General features: G+C 42.0%; 3 protein-coding genes across 11 annotated transcripts in view; 2 read left to right on the top strand and 1 right to left on the bottom strand.

Moving 5' to 3' along the window:
* Positions 1-473: 473 nt before the first annotated feature.
* On the top strand, positions 474-5736 carry LOC124473804. Of its 2 annotated transcripts, XM_047029483.1 has the most exons (4): positions 474-557; positions 1267-2260; positions 2641-3618; positions 3715-5736. In XM_047029483.1, exons 3-4 carry the CDS (start codon positions 2787-2789, stop codon positions 4425-4427), a joined length of 1545 nt encoding a protein of 514 aa, XP_046885439.1. In that variant the 5' UTR covers positions 474-557; positions 1267-2260; positions 2641-2786; the 3' UTR covers positions 4428-5736. The 2 variants fall into 2 exon arrangements, with proteins under 2 accessions (XP_046885439.1, XP_046885438.1); XM_047029482.1 differs by having other exon boundaries at positions 1267-3618.
* blnk (B cell linker) lies at positions 5529-15164 on the bottom strand. 7 transcript variants are annotated; one of them, XM_047029484.1, is made up of 24 exons: positions 14992-15164; positions 14781-14843; positions 13027-13073; positions 10750-10815; positions 10327-10373; positions 9920-9954; positions 9710-9830; positions 9296-9399; positions 9099-9159; positions 8812-8889; positions 8635-8660; positions 8503-8525; positions 8324-8380; positions 8206-8242; positions 8026-8074; positions 7718-7775; positions 7600-7627; positions 7256-7286; positions 7094-7169; positions 6908-6939; positions 6645-6724; positions 6374-6457; positions 6083-6238; positions 5529-5965 (listed from the first exon to the last, which is right to left on the bottom strand). In XM_047029484.1, the coding sequence occupies exons 1-24, from the start codon at positions 15058-15060 to the stop codon at positions 5849-5851; spliced, it is 1545 nt and encodes a 514-aa protein (XP_046885440.1). In that variant the 5' UTR covers positions 15061-15164; the 3' UTR covers positions 5529-5848. The 7 variants fall into 7 exon arrangements, with proteins under 7 accessions (XP_046885440.1, XP_046885441.1, XP_046885442.1 ...); XM_047029485.1 differs by having other exon boundaries at positions 8324-8377; XM_047029486.1 differs by lacking the exons at positions 14781-14843; positions 14992-15164 and adding an exon at positions 13460-13583.
* Positions 15165-16872: 1708 nt separating this feature from the next.
* Positions 16873-21442, top strand: part of dntt (deoxynucleotidyltransferase, terminal) — a 36060-nt gene continuing 31490 nt past the window's right edge. For both annotated transcript variants that reach the window (XM_047030103.1, XM_047030102.1), the window contains exons 1-2: positions 16873-17148; positions 19157-19331. In XM_047030103.1, the coding sequence (XP_046886059.1) occupies positions 16880-17148; positions 19157-19331 (444 nt within the window). In that variant the 5' untranslated portion in view covers positions 16873-16879. The remainder of the gene's footprint in view (positions 17149-19156; positions 19332-21442) is intronic.

Genomic DNA, 21442 nt, shown 5'->3' with positions numbered 1-21442 from the left:
TAGTTCTTGCTAAGGGAACCTCCCCTTAGAATCCAGATACATCCAATCACTGGAGGGGATCCATCAGACGTGGTTCAGATTGGTAATAGCCTCGGAAAAGATCTCTGTCAATATTCAGGGAATAGTGTCAATACATAACACAGTTTATTGCACACAGCCTACATATAAAGTTACTCTAGACACCTATCACTCGGGGTTTATGGTTTTGAGTGCCTAGGCCTACCTGATTTTATAAAATAAAATATATAAAAGCCTATACAGGCCACTGCACCTCGAAGGTTTTTTCCAGGCATGCATGCTTGAACTTTCAAGAATTCAGTCACATGACATTTGTCAAACACATTCTTCCTCTACCAGAAAATATTTATGCAAATACAATTTGTATAGTAAGAGTCCCATATTCCACTTTGGTTGTCTCTCTGTGGCATGGGAACATGCAGTGATGCGCTCTAGTCAGTCTCTTCTGGCACTCAGATGAATTACAGTTTAGTGTAATCCCCGGATGAAACTATCATGGCTGCCACTCGCTGAGCTGTCAAGCTCCTCACCAAGGAAAGGTAATACCACAAAGTGTGGAAATATTGTTTTAAGCATGCTTTTGAAGTAGGATGCATACTAGATATCTCTTGAGAAATCATATTTCATTTGCGATGTAACTCGAACTTTGTGTCATGCATAGTTTGACGCGCTGTTTTCTCACATCAAGCTCATCCGCCTACAGTAGGCTATTTAATTCGATTCAACTAAGTGTGATGTCTGGACTACAGTTATTCGAAATAATAACGCTAACTTAATCGATGGGTATTAGGTTTCGTAATATGGGTGACGTAGTATATTCCATTTAGAAAACTTACATAAACTACAATGCGTTTGTTCTAAGTTCAAGGCAATAACCACTTTGTTTTGGTCACGCAAGCGACACAGAAATGGCAGCAGAGCAAACAAAGTAAATTTCATTTGCCATTTTGTGTCACTATTCATTAAATCCTTGCTGTTATAGTTGTTAAGACATACATTTAGGATACATTATACTTTTGAAAATGTAGGAATTTTAAACATGTATTTATGTTTCTGAATTTGGTTTAAAATCCAATTTGAGTGAAATAAATCATTAATTAACTATCCTAAACACCCATTGCAAGGTAGGCTTGTAACAACAGGTGGAATTGCTGAAATGAAATGGGACTTTAAATGAAATCCTTTCTTACATAATATTTCTTGCATACTTTTGTTACTTTTGTTGACGACCCAGTTTTTTTGTTACAGGAGCCTCAATTGCCATGGATTCAACCGGGATTGAAAGTGGTGTCCATACTGCAAAAAAAAAAAAAGTTGCTGCAGAGGATAGTAACTGGCACAATCGATTGCGTCTCAGGAAGGCTGCTGATCAGCCCCCAACTATGCAAAGTGAAGATAAGCACAAGTCAATGAAGATAACTGAGGATCGAGAACAACACATGAAACAGACTTTATTGAAAATGACATCTGCCTGTAAGCCAACACAGAGTAAACGTTGGATAAACACCATGGGAGATATTGTCAGGTTCACGTGCTCTGAGTGTGAGGACAGCAAGACATTTAGTGCTAAAGGCTTACTGGGACACTTTAAGTTGAAGCACCAAGCAAGTACACCCGTTTTTCCTTGTGATATGTGCACATTTAACACACATGAACTCGCTTGTCTTCAGGTTCACGTTCTAGGCCACAAGGACACTTTTGCCAGCTGCGTCGTATGTAATGACAATGTGCAGCGGACTCTTTCGGAGCTGACTACACATTTGGATATGCAACACAAAGTGAAAGGCCTGTACTTGTGTGAAAGGTGCAAATTCTCTGTAAGTGATGTGGGAGCATTTTTAGAGCACATATACCTACATTGCTTGACCATGTGTGACAATGGTGGTCAGTCAGGTCATGCGGATATGATATGCAAAGAACCTATCAAAGCAACAAAAATACCCCTCCGTTGTCCATTCTGTGATTATGAATCAACTCTAAACTGTACTATCACCAAGCATATTGCTACTGTCCATGGAGAAGACAGAAGTCAGAAATCCAAGCAAAGAATGAGAAAAATTAATGAGACAATGATTGGCTCGACTCCCAGACCAAGGCAGAGAATGACAAGAAAGGCAGCGAGGGAAATGTGCTGGATGTCACAAGACTGCCTATCTTTGCCTGGAAAAGAATTCTTGGATAAGTACTGCAAGCTATCTGACCCAGGGACAGCTTTGGAGGAGTCCAGGCATTTTCTAGAGAGGTCTGTAGTAGCAGAATCAGGTACTGAGAAGTGGACCAAAGCTCTTCAGACTGTACTTTCAAATGTTCCACAATGTCAAATGTCCGAAAACGGCCCTGTATCTAATCCTAGCAATGATCTCACTGTCCTAATGGTCAAAAACAAGATTTATGTGCCTCAGAATCGTGCAGAGGCAATAGGGCTTACAATGGTGGAGGGTAAAAGAGATACTATTTTAAATGTTATGCCTTTAGAAGAGCAAAACACTTTACCTGCAGAAACATGCTCTGAGGTCTTCTGTCCCACAGCCCACGTAAAAACATGCCAGCCTAATTTAGATCTCCATCTTACCCAACCCACTAACCCACCCGGATCTCTCTTCTTTCAAAATGAGTTTTCAGGGTGCAATCAAAGTCTGGAAGATGGTGAGAATCAAAGAGTGAGGTTTGATCAAAAAGAACATGGCGACTACAGGAGACGACACCCTGAGGAACCTCAGAATGCTAATATCTGTGAAAAGAGGACAGAGGAGTTGAAGTTGACAAAGATGACAAGTGAGAAAGAAAAATCTACCAATGAGACACATTTAGCTAACAGGAAAAGGAGTAGGAGGAGGAAGGCGTTCAGACCAAAGATAGTAAATAAACCACCACCAGGACTAAAGCTATTTTTGAAGAAGGACCCAGTAAAGGAAATGCAGTGGACATCACAAGGTCCTTCCCTCGTGGTAGGGGGCAGTTTGCTGGAACAGTACCACAGTTTTTCCCACCCCCAAATGACTTTAGAGGAAAAACAGCAATTTCTACACAGAGCACTGACAGAAAAGAGTGGATTGAAATTGACCAAAGAAACCAAGGCTGACCAACTCAATATCTTAAAAGCCCTCACAGCTTCATCCCAATTGACAGAAAGGGAATGCCCAGTCCCAAATCCTGGTCAGTTTAGCGTGAGTGACTTCAGTGTCCTTGAGGCCCAACATATGACTTCAGTTTCTCACAATTGCACTACAAATGCCATGGGGTTCAAAATGGTGGATGTCGAGAACCATTTTGTTCACAGTGTTATGTCCTCATCAGAAAACAGGGCACATCATGAAATAGTGGTGGGATTGCCTTCCTTTGAGACAGACGTTGGCAACACCACATCTGAAGGATGCACCACTGTGAACCTGAACAGTTTAGTTGCAGTTGAGAACCAGACCAATTCCAAGTTTTCCTCAGATACCTTAAAACGCAGTGAACTTTATTCTCATGTTGAGAATGCACTGATTCAAAACACTAATTTGAGTCCTAAGAACATAAGAGGTAACCAGGATGGGAATGATGAAGCTAAATCAAACCATGAACTAACCACACAACCTCAGGTTGTCATGACCAAGGGTAAGTAAACAGATGTTTTGCACATGTATGTAGAATGTGGCCTTTGTTCTTCTAATACTTAAAAACACTTAAGTACTATCACCTTTCCTTTGACAGGTATAACACATTTGATAGACGATCCTTGCCACATCTTGCATGAAACTATGTCTGTATCCTTGCCACAACCAAATGAGCAGAAGGTCACTGCAAAGAAACCAAGTGGGACGTCTTCAGACGGTTGTCCCGAACCATTCTCAAAAGCCAACAAAACCTCAAGAAGCCAAAGCCCAGGCCGGGAGGCCTTAGTGTCAATGCACCATTGGAAGCCAGCCCCAAAACATGCTGAGAGGACTCTAAAGCTACTGCCGTTGTCCCCGACTCAACTTATCAAGCGACCAAATGAAGACCAACCAGTGGTAGTGCTGAATCATCCAGACACAGACATCCCTGAGGTTACCAATATCATGCAAGTAGTCCACAGGTACCAAGGAGAGGTCCAGAAGGTGGTGCTGTCACGATCAACATTGAAAGCTCTATCAGCCCTGGACTGTGAGATGGCATGGGGAAGTGACTCAACAAAGTCCTGCAGCCCTTCTCAACGATGTATGTTGCCAGAGAATACAGTTAAAGAGAGGTTCATCCTAAAACTGAAGCTGAAAAAGATGAGCAGGAAAAAATACAAAGTGGTTGATGCAGACTCCCATAACACCAATCCCCCTTTGAAGTTCGATTGCTGGTTTTGTGGCAGGGTCTTCAGTAACCAGGAGATGTGGATCTGTCATGGTCAGAGACATTTGATGGAAAGCAAGAGGCGGAGCTGTGAAACGTAAAATGTCACCAACACTGGACAGAGAGATGTAGTGCTCCTGCACTACGATGAATAGTTGTGAACATGATGATGGACCAAAGGAACCTCTCGAGTGATGATACAGACAATTCCACAAATAAGTTCAGTCTCCACAAGAGGTCTGACAGCATGGAGCCGTACTCAGGATATTTTATAGGCTACATAAAATCTTTGTGACATGTTGTTTACCCCTTGACTAAGTTCCCAGCTATAGTATCAACTTATTATGGGATGGACACCCCTTTCTTTGTATTATGTCTAAAAGCTATGATATGTAGATTTCAGTAAACTAGCATGAGGATTCTCTCCCATACACTGTACTGTATATGGTTCTATCGCAGAGTTCAAGATTGGATTAAATATAGGGATTGTATACGGGTAGGCTATACTTTGTCTTTATGTGTATATGTTACAGATGTGTTTTGGAAAGTTGTTTTGGTTTCCTGTATTGCTAAGCTACACAAAGAAGAAGTATAAATAGGATTCCATAGGCTTTTTCTGTACTATTCAGATGATTGGCCATTGAATAGTTTTTATTTGAATACATACCAAATGTTTTTGTTTCTAGTATAGTATTACTCATGTGGGGTATATGTTGAGGGGCAGGGGAAGTTATTCTTGCAATAGGAGCAGGAGCAGTCCAAAGAATACTTTTTTATAAAGCTTAACTCTGGTCTGTAATTTCATTGGATGAGTATAGTTATTGTATAAAAGCTGGTTTTAAATGCAGACAGATCCTCTACAATGTGATTTTTCTCAAGGAAATTACAATTGTGACTTGAAATAATCATAAGTTTGATTTGTAATTGCGCTAAGAAGGGACAGTTAATATTTCCTGTTGCCTCACCTTATTCAGCCTATGACAATCTTCATACAGATGAGTCAATTGTTATGATTCCTCAGGCCTACTGTAAAGTCCCTTGGGATGATGCATCCAAAACAATTAATGTAGCACATTTATCTTCTTTAATATCTAGACTATGTATCTGTCTCTCACAGTGCAATCTCTCAAAGCAAGTATTGTCGAGTTGGAGGTGCAGTTTTGACCAGAGAATATTTGAGTTCACCAAGTGCCTGGCCTTTTCTTTTTACACAATGACTGCTTTAATCTTGTTCAGGCTCGTCTCATAGTATTTCATGTTGTACAGATAAATACATTCAAATGATATGACGATCACTTAATGTGTGTTGGTGTCCACTTTGAAAAAACACTTAAGACTTTCATTTAACGCAAAATACTGCATTTCTACTTATTGTCTATTAGTTGAATCCCATAAACTTTGGATCTTGAAGCACCACTCTCATTACTGTTAATTTAAGATGTATAAAATACTCAGTGGATGGGGAGAGAATCATTCCAAAGCATTGAGTCCAGTTTGTTCAGCAATGGCACTAAACATCTGCCTAGGGCTTCACCACATAATTCAGTTTGGTGGAATCCTTGCTGTTACTCTGGCTGTCAATCAGCACCAGGGAATGCCTCTGATGGTTCTCTATCATGTGAGAGACACTGCTGAAACGCTGGGGAACAGATGGAGAGGAAGATCACTGATAAAGTCACAATATTTCAACATCTTTCAATGCAGGAATTGTACTCCAATCCAGCACCTATTATATATCGGTGCAGTGATGACATACCTCTTCTCCTTTCTTCTCCCTCCCAAGAGCGTACTGCTGGGACACCTGGATGTAACGGATTGGGATGTTGTAGACCCTACTATTGTAGAACACTACCAGTGTGTAGGGTTGCTGGATGTCCTGACTAGAGCTCTTCCTCACCAGGAAGGACCCATCCTGACACACAAAATACCCCGTCTACATAAGCTTTTATAGAGTGCCATTTTTATCCACTGAAATACTGCAATACAATTTTTTTGGGCTACCTTTCACCATTCTCAGATTGAGTATTCACTGGAAAAGAAATCTTGCCTTATCAGAGCGAATCAACGCATCCTCTGCTTTCTTGCGGTCACATGCACTTGCGTACCAGGGTTTCTTTAGGACATCAGCCCCCTGGAACAAACAACAACATGACAGAAGGTTCAGACTCTGGTCCACTAATGTTCTCCACCTAACATTCCACTAAAAAAATGCTCTTAAACAGCTCAACAGATATTCACTCATGACACCGACATCACTCATGACATGTTACCTAACACCCAAAATCAATTGTTTTCAAATATAGTCGGTTTCTGATTACCTCATCGTCTTTTGACCCATTTTCAGTTATAGACACATTTCCTCTGGCAACCTTTTCCTCTGGCAACTTTACCCTGTGTTCTGGGAATCAGAAAACATGTACAACGACAAAACAATCAACTTTATTTAAGAATGGGGCATTTATGTTAAAAACGTAGGTCTATATAGTAGCTTTATTGCGTCTCTGAGAAAGGCAGTGGTTATGGCAGTGACTGGGAGCCTGCTGAGTCAGTGTGATGCCTGTCTCCTCAGGTCTGTACTTACTGGGGGAGTTAAACAGCTGTGGCAGAGGAATCCTGGGGAAGACAAAACACACTCAGCATGACATTTACCAAGCCAAAGCATTCTGGAAATAGTGTGTAAATACACAATACAATGTTCAAAGCTAGTCATCTCATTTGTGTGTGGCACAAGCACAGTGGACAGACTTGATTTTGGAGGATTTCTCACTTGGGTCGTTTGAATTCAGATGGCAGTGATGCAGTGGAGGGTGTTTGACTAGTGGTTCTCATGGGAAGTGTTGACACTGAGCAAAATGGCAGGTAGAATAATCACAGGTTTTACAGTATCATTTCAGAAATTAGCTCCTAGATTTTACATCTCTCAAGTTACCTTCATGCTGTCTGGGTGGTAAGTATGGCTTCTGCAATTCATAAACATACATAAACATTAATGTAGTAGGAGTTAAATGGCTGAGCGGTGAGGAAGTCGGGCAAGTAATCAGAAGGTTGCCGGATCGATTTCCCGCCATGCCAAATGACGTTGTGTCCTTGGGCAAGGCACTTCACCCTACTTGCCTCGGGGGGAATGTCCCTGTAATTACTGTAAGTCGCTCTGGATAAGAGCGTCTGCTAAATGACTAAATGTAAATGTAAACATCAAACAAACCAAATGGATTCATTTTATTTAGAACGAAATATTAATTTTAATTATCCATGGTCTTAATGGTTACCTACTGTTGAGATGGAGGGTTTTGCAGCATGCCTAGAACAGACAGGCTTCATTAGATCACATTTCTAGTATTGAACATTCCAAACCGTAGAATCTTGTCATTTATAAGTGAAGAATACATACGGCTCTCTGGGCAGTGGTTTTGGAGCAACACGTGTAGGTTCTTCATTGGGTTTAACGTCTACAGGAAAATATGTTCATGTAATAAGTGTATATCACACCCTGTTGTTGATGTGGTTCAAATGATTCCCTTTCTCAGCCATCCACTAGATGGCATAAATGACCAAGCTTCTGCTTTTGGCTTCTCATCATGGTAAAAAAAGAAGAGATTTACATAGAACATTGGCTGGAGTCCAAGTGGAAATATTTAAATAATCATTTAGAACATCTTCCAAGATGTTGGTAATTCAAATGGACACGTTTACACGTACCATCATCTCGGTCACAAACTTCATAGTCATCATTTTCTGGCTGCTGTACCTGGATAATGACATAGAATAAACATGAATCCTCTGCAGGATTCAGGTTTGCTGAGTTCATGTTTTTACATATTTTTTTAAACTTATACTCATCTCATTGTAGATTTCTCATTTGTCAAACAAAACACTTACTTTGGCGGGAAACAGTTGCGGTTTCCTAATATGCAATCTAGGCGGAGACAGTCATGTTATTTATTGTAACACCGTAAAAGCTCTTGGTCTAGACATTATTGTTCATTTTCCTTATTACCTGGGGCTGGCCTTCGGTAGTAGAGTCTGTGAAGGAGCTCTAAGACCTGAGGGTCTACTAAAGCAAACATCAAAACAACAAACTTAAGGTGTCGGACGGTCAACTTCATGAAGCCATTGTGAAAATCAATATTCATAATGTTCAAATCAACTATGAACATATTTATGTCAAAAACTGACCTGCTTGCTGTTGGAGTGTCTTCCTTTACAAATGCCCCCAAAAAAGAGAAGTCAGGAACAATTCTACAGACCTTACTACCAATTCACCCTACGATTAAAGAAGCCATCGGTTTTGCTGGATTAGAGACTCACCTCAAAGCCTGGGACTTCATACACATCTGGAACATAATTAAACGTCACAAGTTAGGGTTGGAGCAAGCACAGCTCAGCAGTTAGCCCTTTCTCACCACAGACAGTTTTGAGAAACTGTTTGTGACTCAGACTGTCTGATGTTTTAGGCAGCTGGTCAGCTTTGTGTTTAAGACCTACCAGAGTCTGGCTTCTCTGGAAGAGGCTTGGGAGAGGAACTGTTCCTCACTGCTCTGGTCCTTCCATGGATGTGAGGTTCTGATAAAAGGTTCCACGTCAAATTTAGAAAGTGAAAAGTGAAAACACATGGCTGACACGTGTTCCTGGTGTTACATAACTTTGATGAATTGTGTCTGTTTAATTAATACATTACATTAGTTGCTTCACTTGCATTTAGAGATCAGTGAGGCACGTGCTGCATACTGTATAGTTTTGTTGTCTATAGATCATTCGTCTGTATTGCTTACGAGCTGCAGGTTTCTCTGTGGGTTCAATATAATTGTCTTCTTCACTTTCTGATTTGTCTTCCTGGAGACAGAGGGAACAAATATTTTGTTAGCCTCAAGTCACTGTCTGTTTCCTAAATATGCAGCATCTCACAGCGCTATAGAAACTCCATGTGTGCTACCCAACACCTTTTCAACAAAAAAAAGGTTAGAATTACATGATCGCAGTCTGCCTGCTGAGGCTTTGGCGGCAGGGGTTTGGAGGTCTTCTGTGGGCCGGTGGGCTTCCGGGGTGAGGGACTTGGCCTGCGGTGGCAGCTGTCTGAAAAAGAGAAGCAAAAGTCGAAACAGGACATCAGCATTTGCATAACACAATACTACCCTGTGTCTGTCAGTTTGAGTTACTGGGTTCAGTTCTTCTTGATTTTCTACCTACTATGGTCATTAAAAAAATAATTAAATAGATAGCATTTTCTTTATAACGAGAAGAGGGTACTTTACATTAAAACTCTTGGGATCCATTCATTAAGATCTCAGTTATCAAAATCAAGAAAATCAGATTGGAAACTATTATCAATAAAAAACAGCTTTCATTTCTGCTGGAGGGGTTTTAATTGTGTACAGGTACTGACCGAGGTAGTGCTCGTTTGGGAAGGAGGTGTTGGAGGGATTGGGGGTGAAGACCCTGTGAATCGGAGGAGGCTCATAGCTGTCATCTTGGTCTTCCTGTGGATCCTCGTACGTGTCACTCTCCTGTGAGGTGATCCACAAGGTTTCAATGAATAGTCATGTCAGTTATGGAGAATGTGATCTATAGTCTAAAAGCCTGTGTAAATACTCACAAACTCATCATCAGACCAGTGGTCATCTTGGTCACCTGTAAACACACATGTCAATAAAGTTTGGCTATGTTTAGCCAGTCTTCCTGATTGAGAATACTCATCCCTTAGTAGTTGTTTGCGCTCTCCTTGCAGGCTGTATCCATACTTTACATAACATGCTACACCATAATGGACAACAAACTCAGTGCCCAACAAGCTGTGAACGAGAGACTGCTTGTGTAGTGAAAGGTGTAATGTGCAACTTCAGAGGGAGGAAAACGACCTTCTGGACCCAAAGTACTGATGATCATGGTCATTGACAGATCAGCTATTTGAATAATGTTGATTGTGTGTTTTCTGTGCAGACTGACACTCAAGATCAATGAATCATCGACGTATGTGCCAAGTGCCAACCAAAATCTTCTTACCAGGATAGTCTCTTGCAGGTACTTTTGGAGCAGGTTTACTTTTTAATCTGTAACAGTATCAAATTGTGTGCAAGAAGTCAACTACCTGTTATGTCAGAATACCATCCAATGTAATGCAATAACTTATGATTGGTTTCTCTTTAAGGGAAGTTAAGTGGAAACTTATGGTTGAAGTACTTTCATTTAGTCTATTTTCAGACAGGGTCCTTATTCAAGGTGTCTTCATGAAACATTTAAAGAAAGAGGAATTACCTTTTTCCATGACAAAAAGTTTAGCAGAAAGGGTTTTTGAAGTACTGCAAAGACACTAAATACCCCGAAGTGGAGACAATGTGTCATGTGATGTGTCACGATGAGCATTGGAGAAATGATGTTAAGCAATGTGTTCACAACAAATGTGAACTTCTATATATAGAGACTGACCTCTTAAATTTGTCCAGAATACTGCCATCGTTCTTCTTGATGTCCTGCACCATCTTCTGAAGCTGTCTAGAAAACATAAGTGACATGATAAACCTTCTAAGGTATCCACAAACGTGAGCCATTTAAGTGATAATTGTCAAATATGTAATAAAATGTTGTGCAGATCTGGAAATGTATTTATCTGCAATATCAGTTAACCGATAAAAAGATAACTGGTGTCTACATTAAGTAAAACACAATTCCCTACTTTGTCATATTATTCATAATTGTAAAGTTGGGTTTCTGTGAACATACGTGCGCAGAGACAAAAAAGAGACAAAAATACGTGCGCAAAACAGACAGGCAGACACACATGATTACAAGTGTTTGATGTAGCCAAGTGGACAGGTTTAAGACATGTAATGTGTACTGTCATCGCCCTTTAGACAGTCTCTGCCACCCACCTATTACTTTACCTTTTTGTGTAACTAACAATTTCATCTGTGTTGAAACAAACAGTCAATCTAAGTACAATGTAATACTGTATGTTTTGACAAGAAACATATTTTATAATGTACACATGAATACTCAAACAGTATTAACATTAAAATCCCATAAGCACAGAAATAACTATTAAAATAGTTAAAATGACTATTCTGGCATAAGTATCAGTTAATAGATCTTACCGATATTTTTTACTTGCAGGAACAGTTAGTCTGCTTAACATCTCCATACTGTATTTCAATAAGGCTGATGCCCATGCAAGCTCCTCATGTAAACTCTACTCCACAGATTCTGTAACATCTAATTGAACTCAGCAGGCAGTTTGCTCTGACTTACCACCCGGACACACCCAATTCTGTCACCCCTGACTAACAATGGACGGGAAGACAAACACCAACAATCACTTTTTTTTTCCCTCTGTCCTTCTCAGTCTGCCATGATCCGATGATCAGAAAACTGTACTGTACCACACAGAGCACACCAACATTTGTATGTGTTTTTCCATCCAAGTGTTACTCACTTGCGGCTCTTAAAAAGCTGCTGACCTTGCACCTACACTCATGTGTGGGATGAACAGTCTGTCATCTGATGAAGTGGCTATACAGCACTATAGATACTAGAGACTTGTTTGAATGGCAGTCAAACAAGAGTATTTACATAAAGTAGCCCATGCTACTCTTCAAATAGTAGAACATCTGCAAGAGACAGAGTAGTCCTGCATCATGCTTGCTTTTGCTTCATGGATAGAGCACAATGTCTTGCGGTGTAAAGTAGGACAGGTTTTTGTAAAAAAAAAACATTATTTTGCTGATACAGTAGAAGACACAGTGAACACATCTCCATGACAAATGCTTCTTGAGAAACAAGTTGAGCGAGTGAGAATGAGAAACATCTGAACGGGGGAGTGATAACCACTCGTATGTGTTCGCATTGCAGATGTAGAAATGACAAACTTCCAACTCAACCCTTAAAGGTCCTCAAATGTTCAAAAAGACAAACCACCTGGCAATAGTACATATAGTATGTATACCAAAACATAGGCCACATTTTAGCATTATAAAGCAATAAAGCTATAGCTAGAAGTGAGGTAAAAAAACCCAGCAAAAAACATGATGCTTAAAGTGTACTTACAAACATTCTATACTAACACACATTGAAGCAGTCAAGTATGTGACTGTACAAAATCAGTACATTTGAAGTAGATTTCCAATTGTGTTGAAAAAAAAAAAAAAAAAAAATATGTTTTATAAATCTTAAAGGGCCAGCATAACATTGTATCACTATATGAGTAGGACACTTGTGCACACCGTATGGACAATGTACTTCATTAAGGATTATAAGAACCAGTTTCACAATTGAAATGCTGTCTTATTGTTCCCCTGGTCACATGTGTGTTTGTGTTTCACATACCTTGGGAGATGACTCATGCTACTATGTTTATCAGAATAAAACATCTGCAGGTCTATGGTTGTTGCAGGAAGAATGTACAATGAGTCACAGATAAAACAAGAAAGTTCCTGATGAAGGTTCTAATCTCCGGTCAATCAGATTAAACAGAAAAAGCTCATAATACAACAACACAACCACTAATCCACCTGCGATACTAAACTGTCACCCTCTGTAAGAGGCTTTCATTTGAAATACTTATGCAACTTCCTTATTGCAACGGTTTATTATTAACCATACAAAGGGGAACCAGAACAAGGATTGGAAGAACGCACAGTAAGAGTCGTGTGAATCGAATGGAAAAAAGATAGAATAGAGAAAAAAGAGACAGAAGAAATTGTTACTCACGGTTGGTGGATAAGACTGAAACTGCTCAAGTCATGGTTGGAAAGATTCTGTTCAAATTTAAACAGATTAAATAAACTGTTAACTAAAATAATGTTTTTGAAAGATTCCCCCAAAATGACTTGATACATGCAATTCTAAACCAGGACACATTTTTAGTTGTTGATAAAAATGGTTGCAATATATGACTGTATCACCTCCAACACTAGATGGCATCATATCTCCAATGGACACATAACAACCCACAGTAAACATTCACAAAAAATATAAAACATTCCGTTTTAATTTTACAGTCAAATTGAATGACCTTCATTGCTTTGTTTCATATTCCTTTATAGTCCCCCACCTCAGGGTAATTATTGTCATTGTTAACTAGTACTTTTTAGTATCTCATCCCTCTGTATTTTTCAGTCTACAGTACATTGTCACAACTTACTTTGAAAGGAGGCAGTTGCCATGACTTCCGTGGTGAAATCAAACTAAAATGATTAACATAAAATATGCTTTGAATCCTGTTAAATAATGTATTCTTCCTGACATTCATAATTCATTGTCCCCGGTCCTCATTTGCTCTCTCTCATTTATTTCCTCTATTCAAAGAAAGGTTCCTAATGGTCTTCCTGTGTTCTTACTCTGAGTCGGTGTGAAATGTTACTTGTCCTGACCCTAAGATGGTTAACCTTATTTGAATAATGCAAAGATATTTGGATGTAGGTTACTGTTAAGGATCACTCATCTGTCTATTTAATGTGTTAACAGACAATATGGTTCAGTAAATACTGTAGAATATGAATTCCTTCTCTCAACAAGTGAACCATACACTGCTGTGCGCTGTTACAAAGATGGAGTGGGCTTCTGGCGATGTGAACTTTTTTAACTGGCAGTTTTTTATTGAAACATCTGTTAATCAGTCAGACTCCTAGGTATTAAAGCCATCACCTGCTTCACAACGCAGGGTACACGCTTGATCAACTCATCCTCTTACAGGAAGGAAAAAAGCATAGGCCTAAAATCTGATTTAGCCTTTTGACACTGAATTAAATATCAAGTATTTCGCCCCAGTGCCTCCTCATAGACTCTCTCCCTCTATGAATTATTTATGGACAGTTTCTTCTGCTCTTTGAATGAGACACAAGAGCCCCAAGCCCCACAACCAGTCCTGCATATTGAAAACCACCCTTCTGAATACCTCGAAGCTTCACTCTGCATGGCCTTGGCGCTTGGCTCTCACATGGCTTTGAAGAGAGTCTGTCCAAGTCCCAATCACATCTAGAAAGGGTTGCTGAGTCCACACTTTGACCCTGTGGTGGGACCTGGGACGCTGCTGTCTAAAATCAACCCCCATACGCTGGGACTCTGCGTCTACTCTACGCCTACATCCTGAGGGTTTGGGGAGGACCTCAGCACCAAAATCATTGGTCTCTCTACCCCTCTCAACACTCTGGAAGAAAAAGTTAATTGACAGTAGAAAAAGAATAAGTATTTGTGTTTTGTTCTGCAGCACTGGCCAAAACCAGCATTAGGAGCTTGCAATTATTTTGTTCCTTCCGAGGGCATGTTGGGCTAAAAAACGCATGGGAATTATCTCTGGTCTTTTTTTGATAGCATTAGAATAACAAAACCATTAGAATAACAAGGCCAAAAGTCAACCATAATTATGTGCCCTGTGCTATCGAATAATGTTTGCAGTTTAACAATTGTGTTGAGGAAATTTTCTAAGAATGTTTTCCTGAAAAACAGTGTACAAAACAACTTACCAATAGTTTGCGTCCATCAATTTTCAGTCTTTTAATTGTAACGGCACAGTCTTCCATTTGATTCTAAAAACAACATGTTTTCATGCAATCATACTCTTTATGTGATACAGGAGAAGTCTGTCTATGGAGCACATACCAGAATAAAATATGAATAAAAAATATGTTGAGTTCCATAGGAACTACCACACAGCGGAACCCTGGGCCCACTCACCTGACACAGCAACAAGGACACCTGAGCTGGACTCAAGCCCTCACATTCCTTCCTGGTTGGCACGTTCATTCTTGTTTATGAAGAGGCGGCTGTACAGTATCTCTGCTGAGCTGTCTGGGACAGGAAGAGTGAGTCTGACCCGCTCACTTTATTTAGCTATGTAAGCTAACCACAATGAGAGGTGAGCTGTCTTTCTCACCCACCTCTGTCACTGTGTGTCTCTTTCTTAATGCTTCTTCTATTTCTCGGTACAAACATTTCAATACAAAATAGGAAGCAAGAACTTCCCCTAAAATAACATTTAAATGTATTTATTAAATACCAATTCTGTCTGCACACTTGTCTTTTAGAAGGGTCTAACCTAATTTAACTTTAGTTGGCAAACATGGCTCTAAAACAATCATGATGTATGTGAACAGGAAACAGAAGATAACCCTCAGATACTGTTCACACAGATCAGTGCAGTGTTACAATCCCATATCATGACAAACCGTATCAATGTGGATATTTCTAATGACTCCTGTTCAGTGATCAAGTTGCATCTGTGTCAGCTGATTGCAAAGACAGCATGCTAGATGGCAACACAGTTCAGATAAGGTTAATGAGGATTCTGGTGCCATAGTTGACACCTGAGTCAAAGCTGGGGTGAACGTAGTAGGTGAACGTAGTAGACTGTGCCTTCTTTGTGTCGGTACACTATTTCATCAGACCACCATTTGGACTGAGGCCAGCATGGCACACAGCTGAGCGATTGGGTGGAAGTGGCCAAGCAATTAGACTGAGTTTGGCCTGTGACATCAGTTAACCGCCCAGCATCATCCTTTTGAGAGCGGCAAAGTGGCTGAATGATGTTCTGTCACACAAAGAGGTATACACCCAGACTCTTAGACAAATAGATTTTCTTTGTACAAGGGTTCTGTAGCAGTTCATGTGTGAGAACCCACTGCAAAGTTAAAAACACTCTCCAGACATTCAAGTTAGGAATTACACAGTCTGTAGTCACGACTCATTGACACCCAGTGAGTGATTAAAAGTAACCTCATAGTATACATTTATTATTTTATAGCCCTTTAGTTTGCACATGAAAGTTGTAATGCCTGTCCAATTAGCTGTGTAGAAGAGGAAGCAATCTTGAAAGTGGTTTCTTTCAGTTCTCATTTGTGTTATCAGTTAGGTGATGGGAACAGCTCACAGGTTCTCCATAGGGCTCTGGACCATTTTTGAAGCTTCAGAACTGAACAGAACAGACAGTACATACTGTATGTTGACCATCAATCTATCCAACGGGTTTTATTAATTGGCAATGGATCTAAAGCTTCTATATAGGTCCATCAGATCTGCAGGGATGGCTGAGGACGATTTCCATCAGAAGCTTAATTAAAGGGGTGGAACAGATGGTCAAAGACTCAGGCTGGACATTATCCAGGCAGAGGGGTGGTGGACTGGACGTGCTCAGACAGCTGTGAGGGTCTTTTGAGGTGACCAGCACCCCAGATTCTCCCTCATATCTGGTTCCGCTCCAAGTCCAGAATTGGGATTCCTTGGAGCTACAATAAGAGGTCAAGTTTTCTTTTGATTAGTTTTCTCTCATTTCGATTTTGCTCAAAGGGGAACCATGGACTTCCAATAACAGAGGCTGTATCCACAGTAGGCTGTCACTATTGAAATATCATTAAGTTGTCCTCAGATCATCCCACATTTAATCGTTGGCATTTTATTTTGGCAGTTGAAATGTGATGAACACCAAATCATTAACACCTGTTGCCAGTGGTTTTTCCTGCACCACGCAGACCTCATTCCAACTGTCATTCTGTCCTAGACTGGAGAAAACCAACAACTGTGGTTTTACCACAGAGGGTGTTTTCCTGGATATAAAAACACGTAGAGCATGACAGCAGACACAATTAGAAGAGGGAAAAACCTACAGGTCGACAGTGCTCCTGTTTCCCCTTCATCTGGAGACATGCTCCGAGCTTCATCATCACAACTTGTAAGGAAGAGGCAGAGGCCTGCAGAGCTTGGCGCCCAGAGTCAGGGTCAAGTGAAGTTTAAGGAGGAAGTGCTGTACCTAGTGGAGAAGAAGATGGGCAGCAGCAGGAGGACATTCCTGTCCAGTCTGGCCAGGTCAAAGGGATTTCGAGTGGAAGATGTTCTCAGGTAGGACCAGCAATTTAAGCGATTAAACATCAGTTTCAATTCCATGCTTGGCGGTCCTGGAATTATGTTCTTATGTTCTACCCATTCATCTTGGGACTTTTTCAAATGATCGTTGACATATCCAGGGAAAATAAATCTAATTGGATGCCTGATTTCGGTATCTTAAAGATATCTTTACATACTGTAACAACATCTTTGCAGGCAGAGGCTTGGGGAGGGGGGAGTGTGTGGGGGGGTTCCATCCCTGTAACCCTGCATCTTCAGGGTCATCCGAGGCAGCTGATCGTGCTCCTGTTCAACAGGGTCTCACAGGAATCCACTGTGAATTTCTGGACCGAAATGATACAGGACTAAGCTTGCCCAGCTCTCTGAGTTCTGCTGGACAGACCCAGCTGTAGCGACCCACCGGTGGGACTACCCGGGAGGGAGGGAGGGGGGGGTCCAGGCTTGGGTTGGGGAGGCTGTGGGGCTGCTGCCGGCGGCATGCCAGCCTGGGGATGGCAGCCTTCCCAGAAACACAGCTTGAGCTCTCCTACGGTTACACTCGGCCTGATACAATTGTTTGAAACCAACCACAGGAAGTGGAGCGTGGCCGCCTCAAACTGACATCCTGCAAGCAGACAATTTGATATCAGCTGCAACTTGATGACACCCCCGGATAAACACATTCTTCCACACAAACAAGAGAGGCTCTCTCTCCTGAACATATGGTCGAGTGTGCGCATGCAGGCACGAGAACCCACGCACGCACACACACTCACACGGACACACACACACACACACACTCACATACATGCCCACTTGAGCAAGCACTCAAATGCACTTTAGATGTTGTTACAGACACACTCACTCTGATTTATAGCTTGCTTCACTCAGTGGGGTGGGAACAGTGGACACAGACTGGAACAGCTCTTTGCCCAGTTCTCCACAGCTCTCCCTGTCTGAAGCCTGTTGACTTTAGCTTGTCCTTGCTCCCTGTGTTGGACTCAGGGTCTCACTGTTTCCGGAACCTTGAGTCTGGAGAAACTCTGCATGCTGGCTCATTTACATGTCCAGACCCTTTTTTACTTTCACTGTTGGTTGCCATTCATAGAAAAGAGACAATTTTAGGCTTACAGTTTGAGAAGCATGGTGTGTGTATTCTAGTTCCGTGTGTAACATGTGTTCAGCGGTTACAGTTTTTGAAGGTTCAGAAAAGCAGGCTGCATGGTGTCGGTGAATAACGTCTGTCCCAAATTGTCATAGTCAACAAGGTAACAACAACCAATGAATAATAGTTACGTGTGGAAGTTCTTTGTGATAAATCTTGTGGCAAGGATGTTTGTCTAAATGCGGTTGGTGAAATGCTTGTCGCAGGCTTGAACACAAAGCAGACATAAGATTAGTCTCGCCAGTGATTCGGCCAATTAGCCACTGTTCTCTGAGAGGTCTTCCCTATTGGGATGTCCTGAGAGTCGTTCCACTGTTCTACCCTCACCGGGAGACAGGAAGTGGAGGACCATGGAGTGGGTAATAATTCATGGGCGGGTGCTCTGATTGGTACAGTGCTTCCACAGTGAGGTACACCAGAGGGTCTTCTGTGTGTGAGGAATAAGAGGCTTCTGTAGAGTCTCTGTAGAGATGAGTGAGATATGCCGGTTGGATCTTTGCGTTTGGCTGTGCCTCGACTCACACACAGCTGGGGGAGGCTCTGAGCGCTGCTGGGGGCCTGTTGTGTGTGCTACCCAGCCGTGCAGCAGCCTCAGAGGGCCTCCTCTGGAGTTCTGATATCTTAGTTCAACACGACTGAACTATGGAGACACACAGGCATGAAAGGTCTTATCTCTTTGCACACACAGATGCGGTAAAAAGGGTAAAAGTGCTGTGTTGTGAAACTGTGAAAATGAATGGCTGATCTCACTGCATCTTTTTCATCCAAATCCAGACTAAACTGGGAGAAATCTTGAATTTTGTCAGTAATATCCATCGGATAATGACCTTTAACCTTTTCTTTCTGCTTCCTGTGCAGTGATGAGGTCACCCATGTGGTGGCAGAGAACAACCGGGCCACAGGGCTGTGGGCGTGGCTTAAAGGTCACGGCCTGAGGGATGTCTCCAGGATGCAGGTACTAGACATCGCCTGGTTCACGGAGAGCATGAAGGCGGGCAGACCTGTCACCATGGAGATCCGACACCACATTCAGGTGAGTGGACCTGAGTGCACAATGAGTGTCGACACAGTCAGGTGTGTGTGTGTTCAGCATGTGTTTGTCCATGTGTGTGGGAGACAGGCATGTCCTGGAAAAAGAACCGTAACATAAAACTGGCTGTATAATGATCAGTAGATGGTGCTATAAACCCAGCAGGATCTTTCTTTTTGTGAGAGTTGCTGGATATAGGATGAAATGACCACTTATGCTGGATGTAAATATGCAGCAGAAGAGTAATATCCGCTTATGTGGAAAGTGCTAAAGTGAGTGTTGATTGGGTAGATAGTTTAGGCTCACAAGACCCATAACAAAGAATTCGGATATGAGAAGGAGGAACCGTGAAATAATTGAAGAAGTTGGCAAAGAAAATGTTTGATATATATGTTTTGGTGCATTCATTAGGTGAATGTGTGTGTACATCTGTAAGAGGGCTTCAAGTGTTCAGTGTCATGGTGAGAGAAGATATCTGAGATCCTCTGGCTTACATTGCCACAATACAGGAGCCACAGGACGCCCCGTTTGGCTGGGATGTGCCAAATAAAGCTGTCAGCACAATGTCAGAGCTCAGAGAGGGCAGCTAACTGACGCTTCCCTTGGATGGCACCAGGGGGACCTCTTCAACATATGGGTCAAGAGGAGAGAAATATGCTGCTTAGTGGAGATGGACAGTCAATATCCAATCTCTGCGGGGCGAAATGGAGACACAAGGTTCTCGTCTTTCATAGTCTCCAGTGGTGCTCGTTGAAAGTCTGTCCAAAGACCCTCCGTCAACAGAGTTGTGGGATCCTGTGTCCGCACCAACCCCCCCCCCCCCCTCCCCCTTCAACCGTATCCCATGCTGCCCTGTTCCTTCTGTGGGCAGCCGAGGGTGCTTCCCTAAATGACACGCAAAACTGGAACACAGCAAAGGGGGTTCTGGTGGCTGTGTCGCAGAGCCTCGGAACTAACGATGCGATGTTGACGTTTATCGACCCATCGCCCAAGGTAACCGGAAGACTGTCTCACTGCTTATACAGTGATGTATTCTCTCTCCGGAGTGAACAAGGCAATACACCGTGGCATTTACGTCGGCCGCGCTTCCAATAGATAGTTTTTATGAGTTATAAATCTATTTAAGAGGCTTGTGTAGAGATACAATAATACCCACACAGGGTTTTCTCTCACTCTCCCCAGCGGCTTTCCTTAACATCCAAAATGCAGCTCATAAATATTCCTAGGCCACATGTGACTGAGGGAGAATATAAAGTATTAAACCCATTGAAATGTAATATTTCCATTAAGCCACCACTTGCAGACAACCTGTTTTGCTTAAGTGAAGTGGAATATGAGGAGTGAGACAGGAGAATGTGAGAAGACAGAATGAGATACTGCCGAGGGAATGGCTGCGAGTTTAGAGAGACGGTCTCAGCCAAAAGACCATGTGTCTCGGTGAGATGGCTGTCATCAATCTTCTGTTTAGAGCTGCTGACATCACAGTGCCCCCTGTAGGAGAGATGATGCCCCTGTGACCCCTGACCCTGCTCAGTGGCCCTGCCTGGATTTCATTAACCTGCGTGAGCACACCTCTGCGCCAGTGTGAATAGCATTAACCTGAGCAGACAGGCGATTCTGTCCCGGCGGTTCGTCAAAGGAGTGGGCCGGGGCCAGGAGAGGGTCCTGCATCACTCATCCAGTTTTGCTTCTACACAGATGGCCCAGCTGTCCCTGTGGAGACAGTGTTTGTGGAGCATAGTGGCTATAGTGTGAATACAAAATGGAAGTTAAAACTAGCTGTCCCTTGAGTCAAACTGCAGAGAAAGGGAAAGAGGAGGAAGGCCTTAGGGAACATGTGGAGCTGTCTTCCATGGAGTTGCTTTAGAGCTCAAAGCTCCACGGATTCTTACCTTCACACAGTCCATGCCATACGCCATAACAGCTAGGACCATCTGGAGCAGGCCCGTCTCAAACTGCCCCTGCATACTGAAGAGGAGCAGCTTACCTCATTGGACTCACAATCCACAATACAAATCAACCACTGCAGCACTAGGGTGGAAAAGTACCAAAAAAAACTCTGTAATTTTCTGTCATGATTGGCATAAAATGTGAAATAGTACCATGATATAATT

Source organism: Hypomesus transpacificus, chromosome 11 (genome assembly GCF_021917145.1).
Source record: "Hypomesus transpacificus isolate Combined female chromosome 11, fHypTra1, whole genome shotgun sequence".
Classification (NCBI taxonomy): Eukaryota; Metazoa; Chordata; class Actinopteri; order Osmeriformes; family Osmeridae; genus Hypomesus; species Hypomesus transpacificus.
The sequence above is the reverse complement of the archived record's forward strand: the minus strand, read 5'-3'. Positions and strand labels throughout refer to the sequence as shown.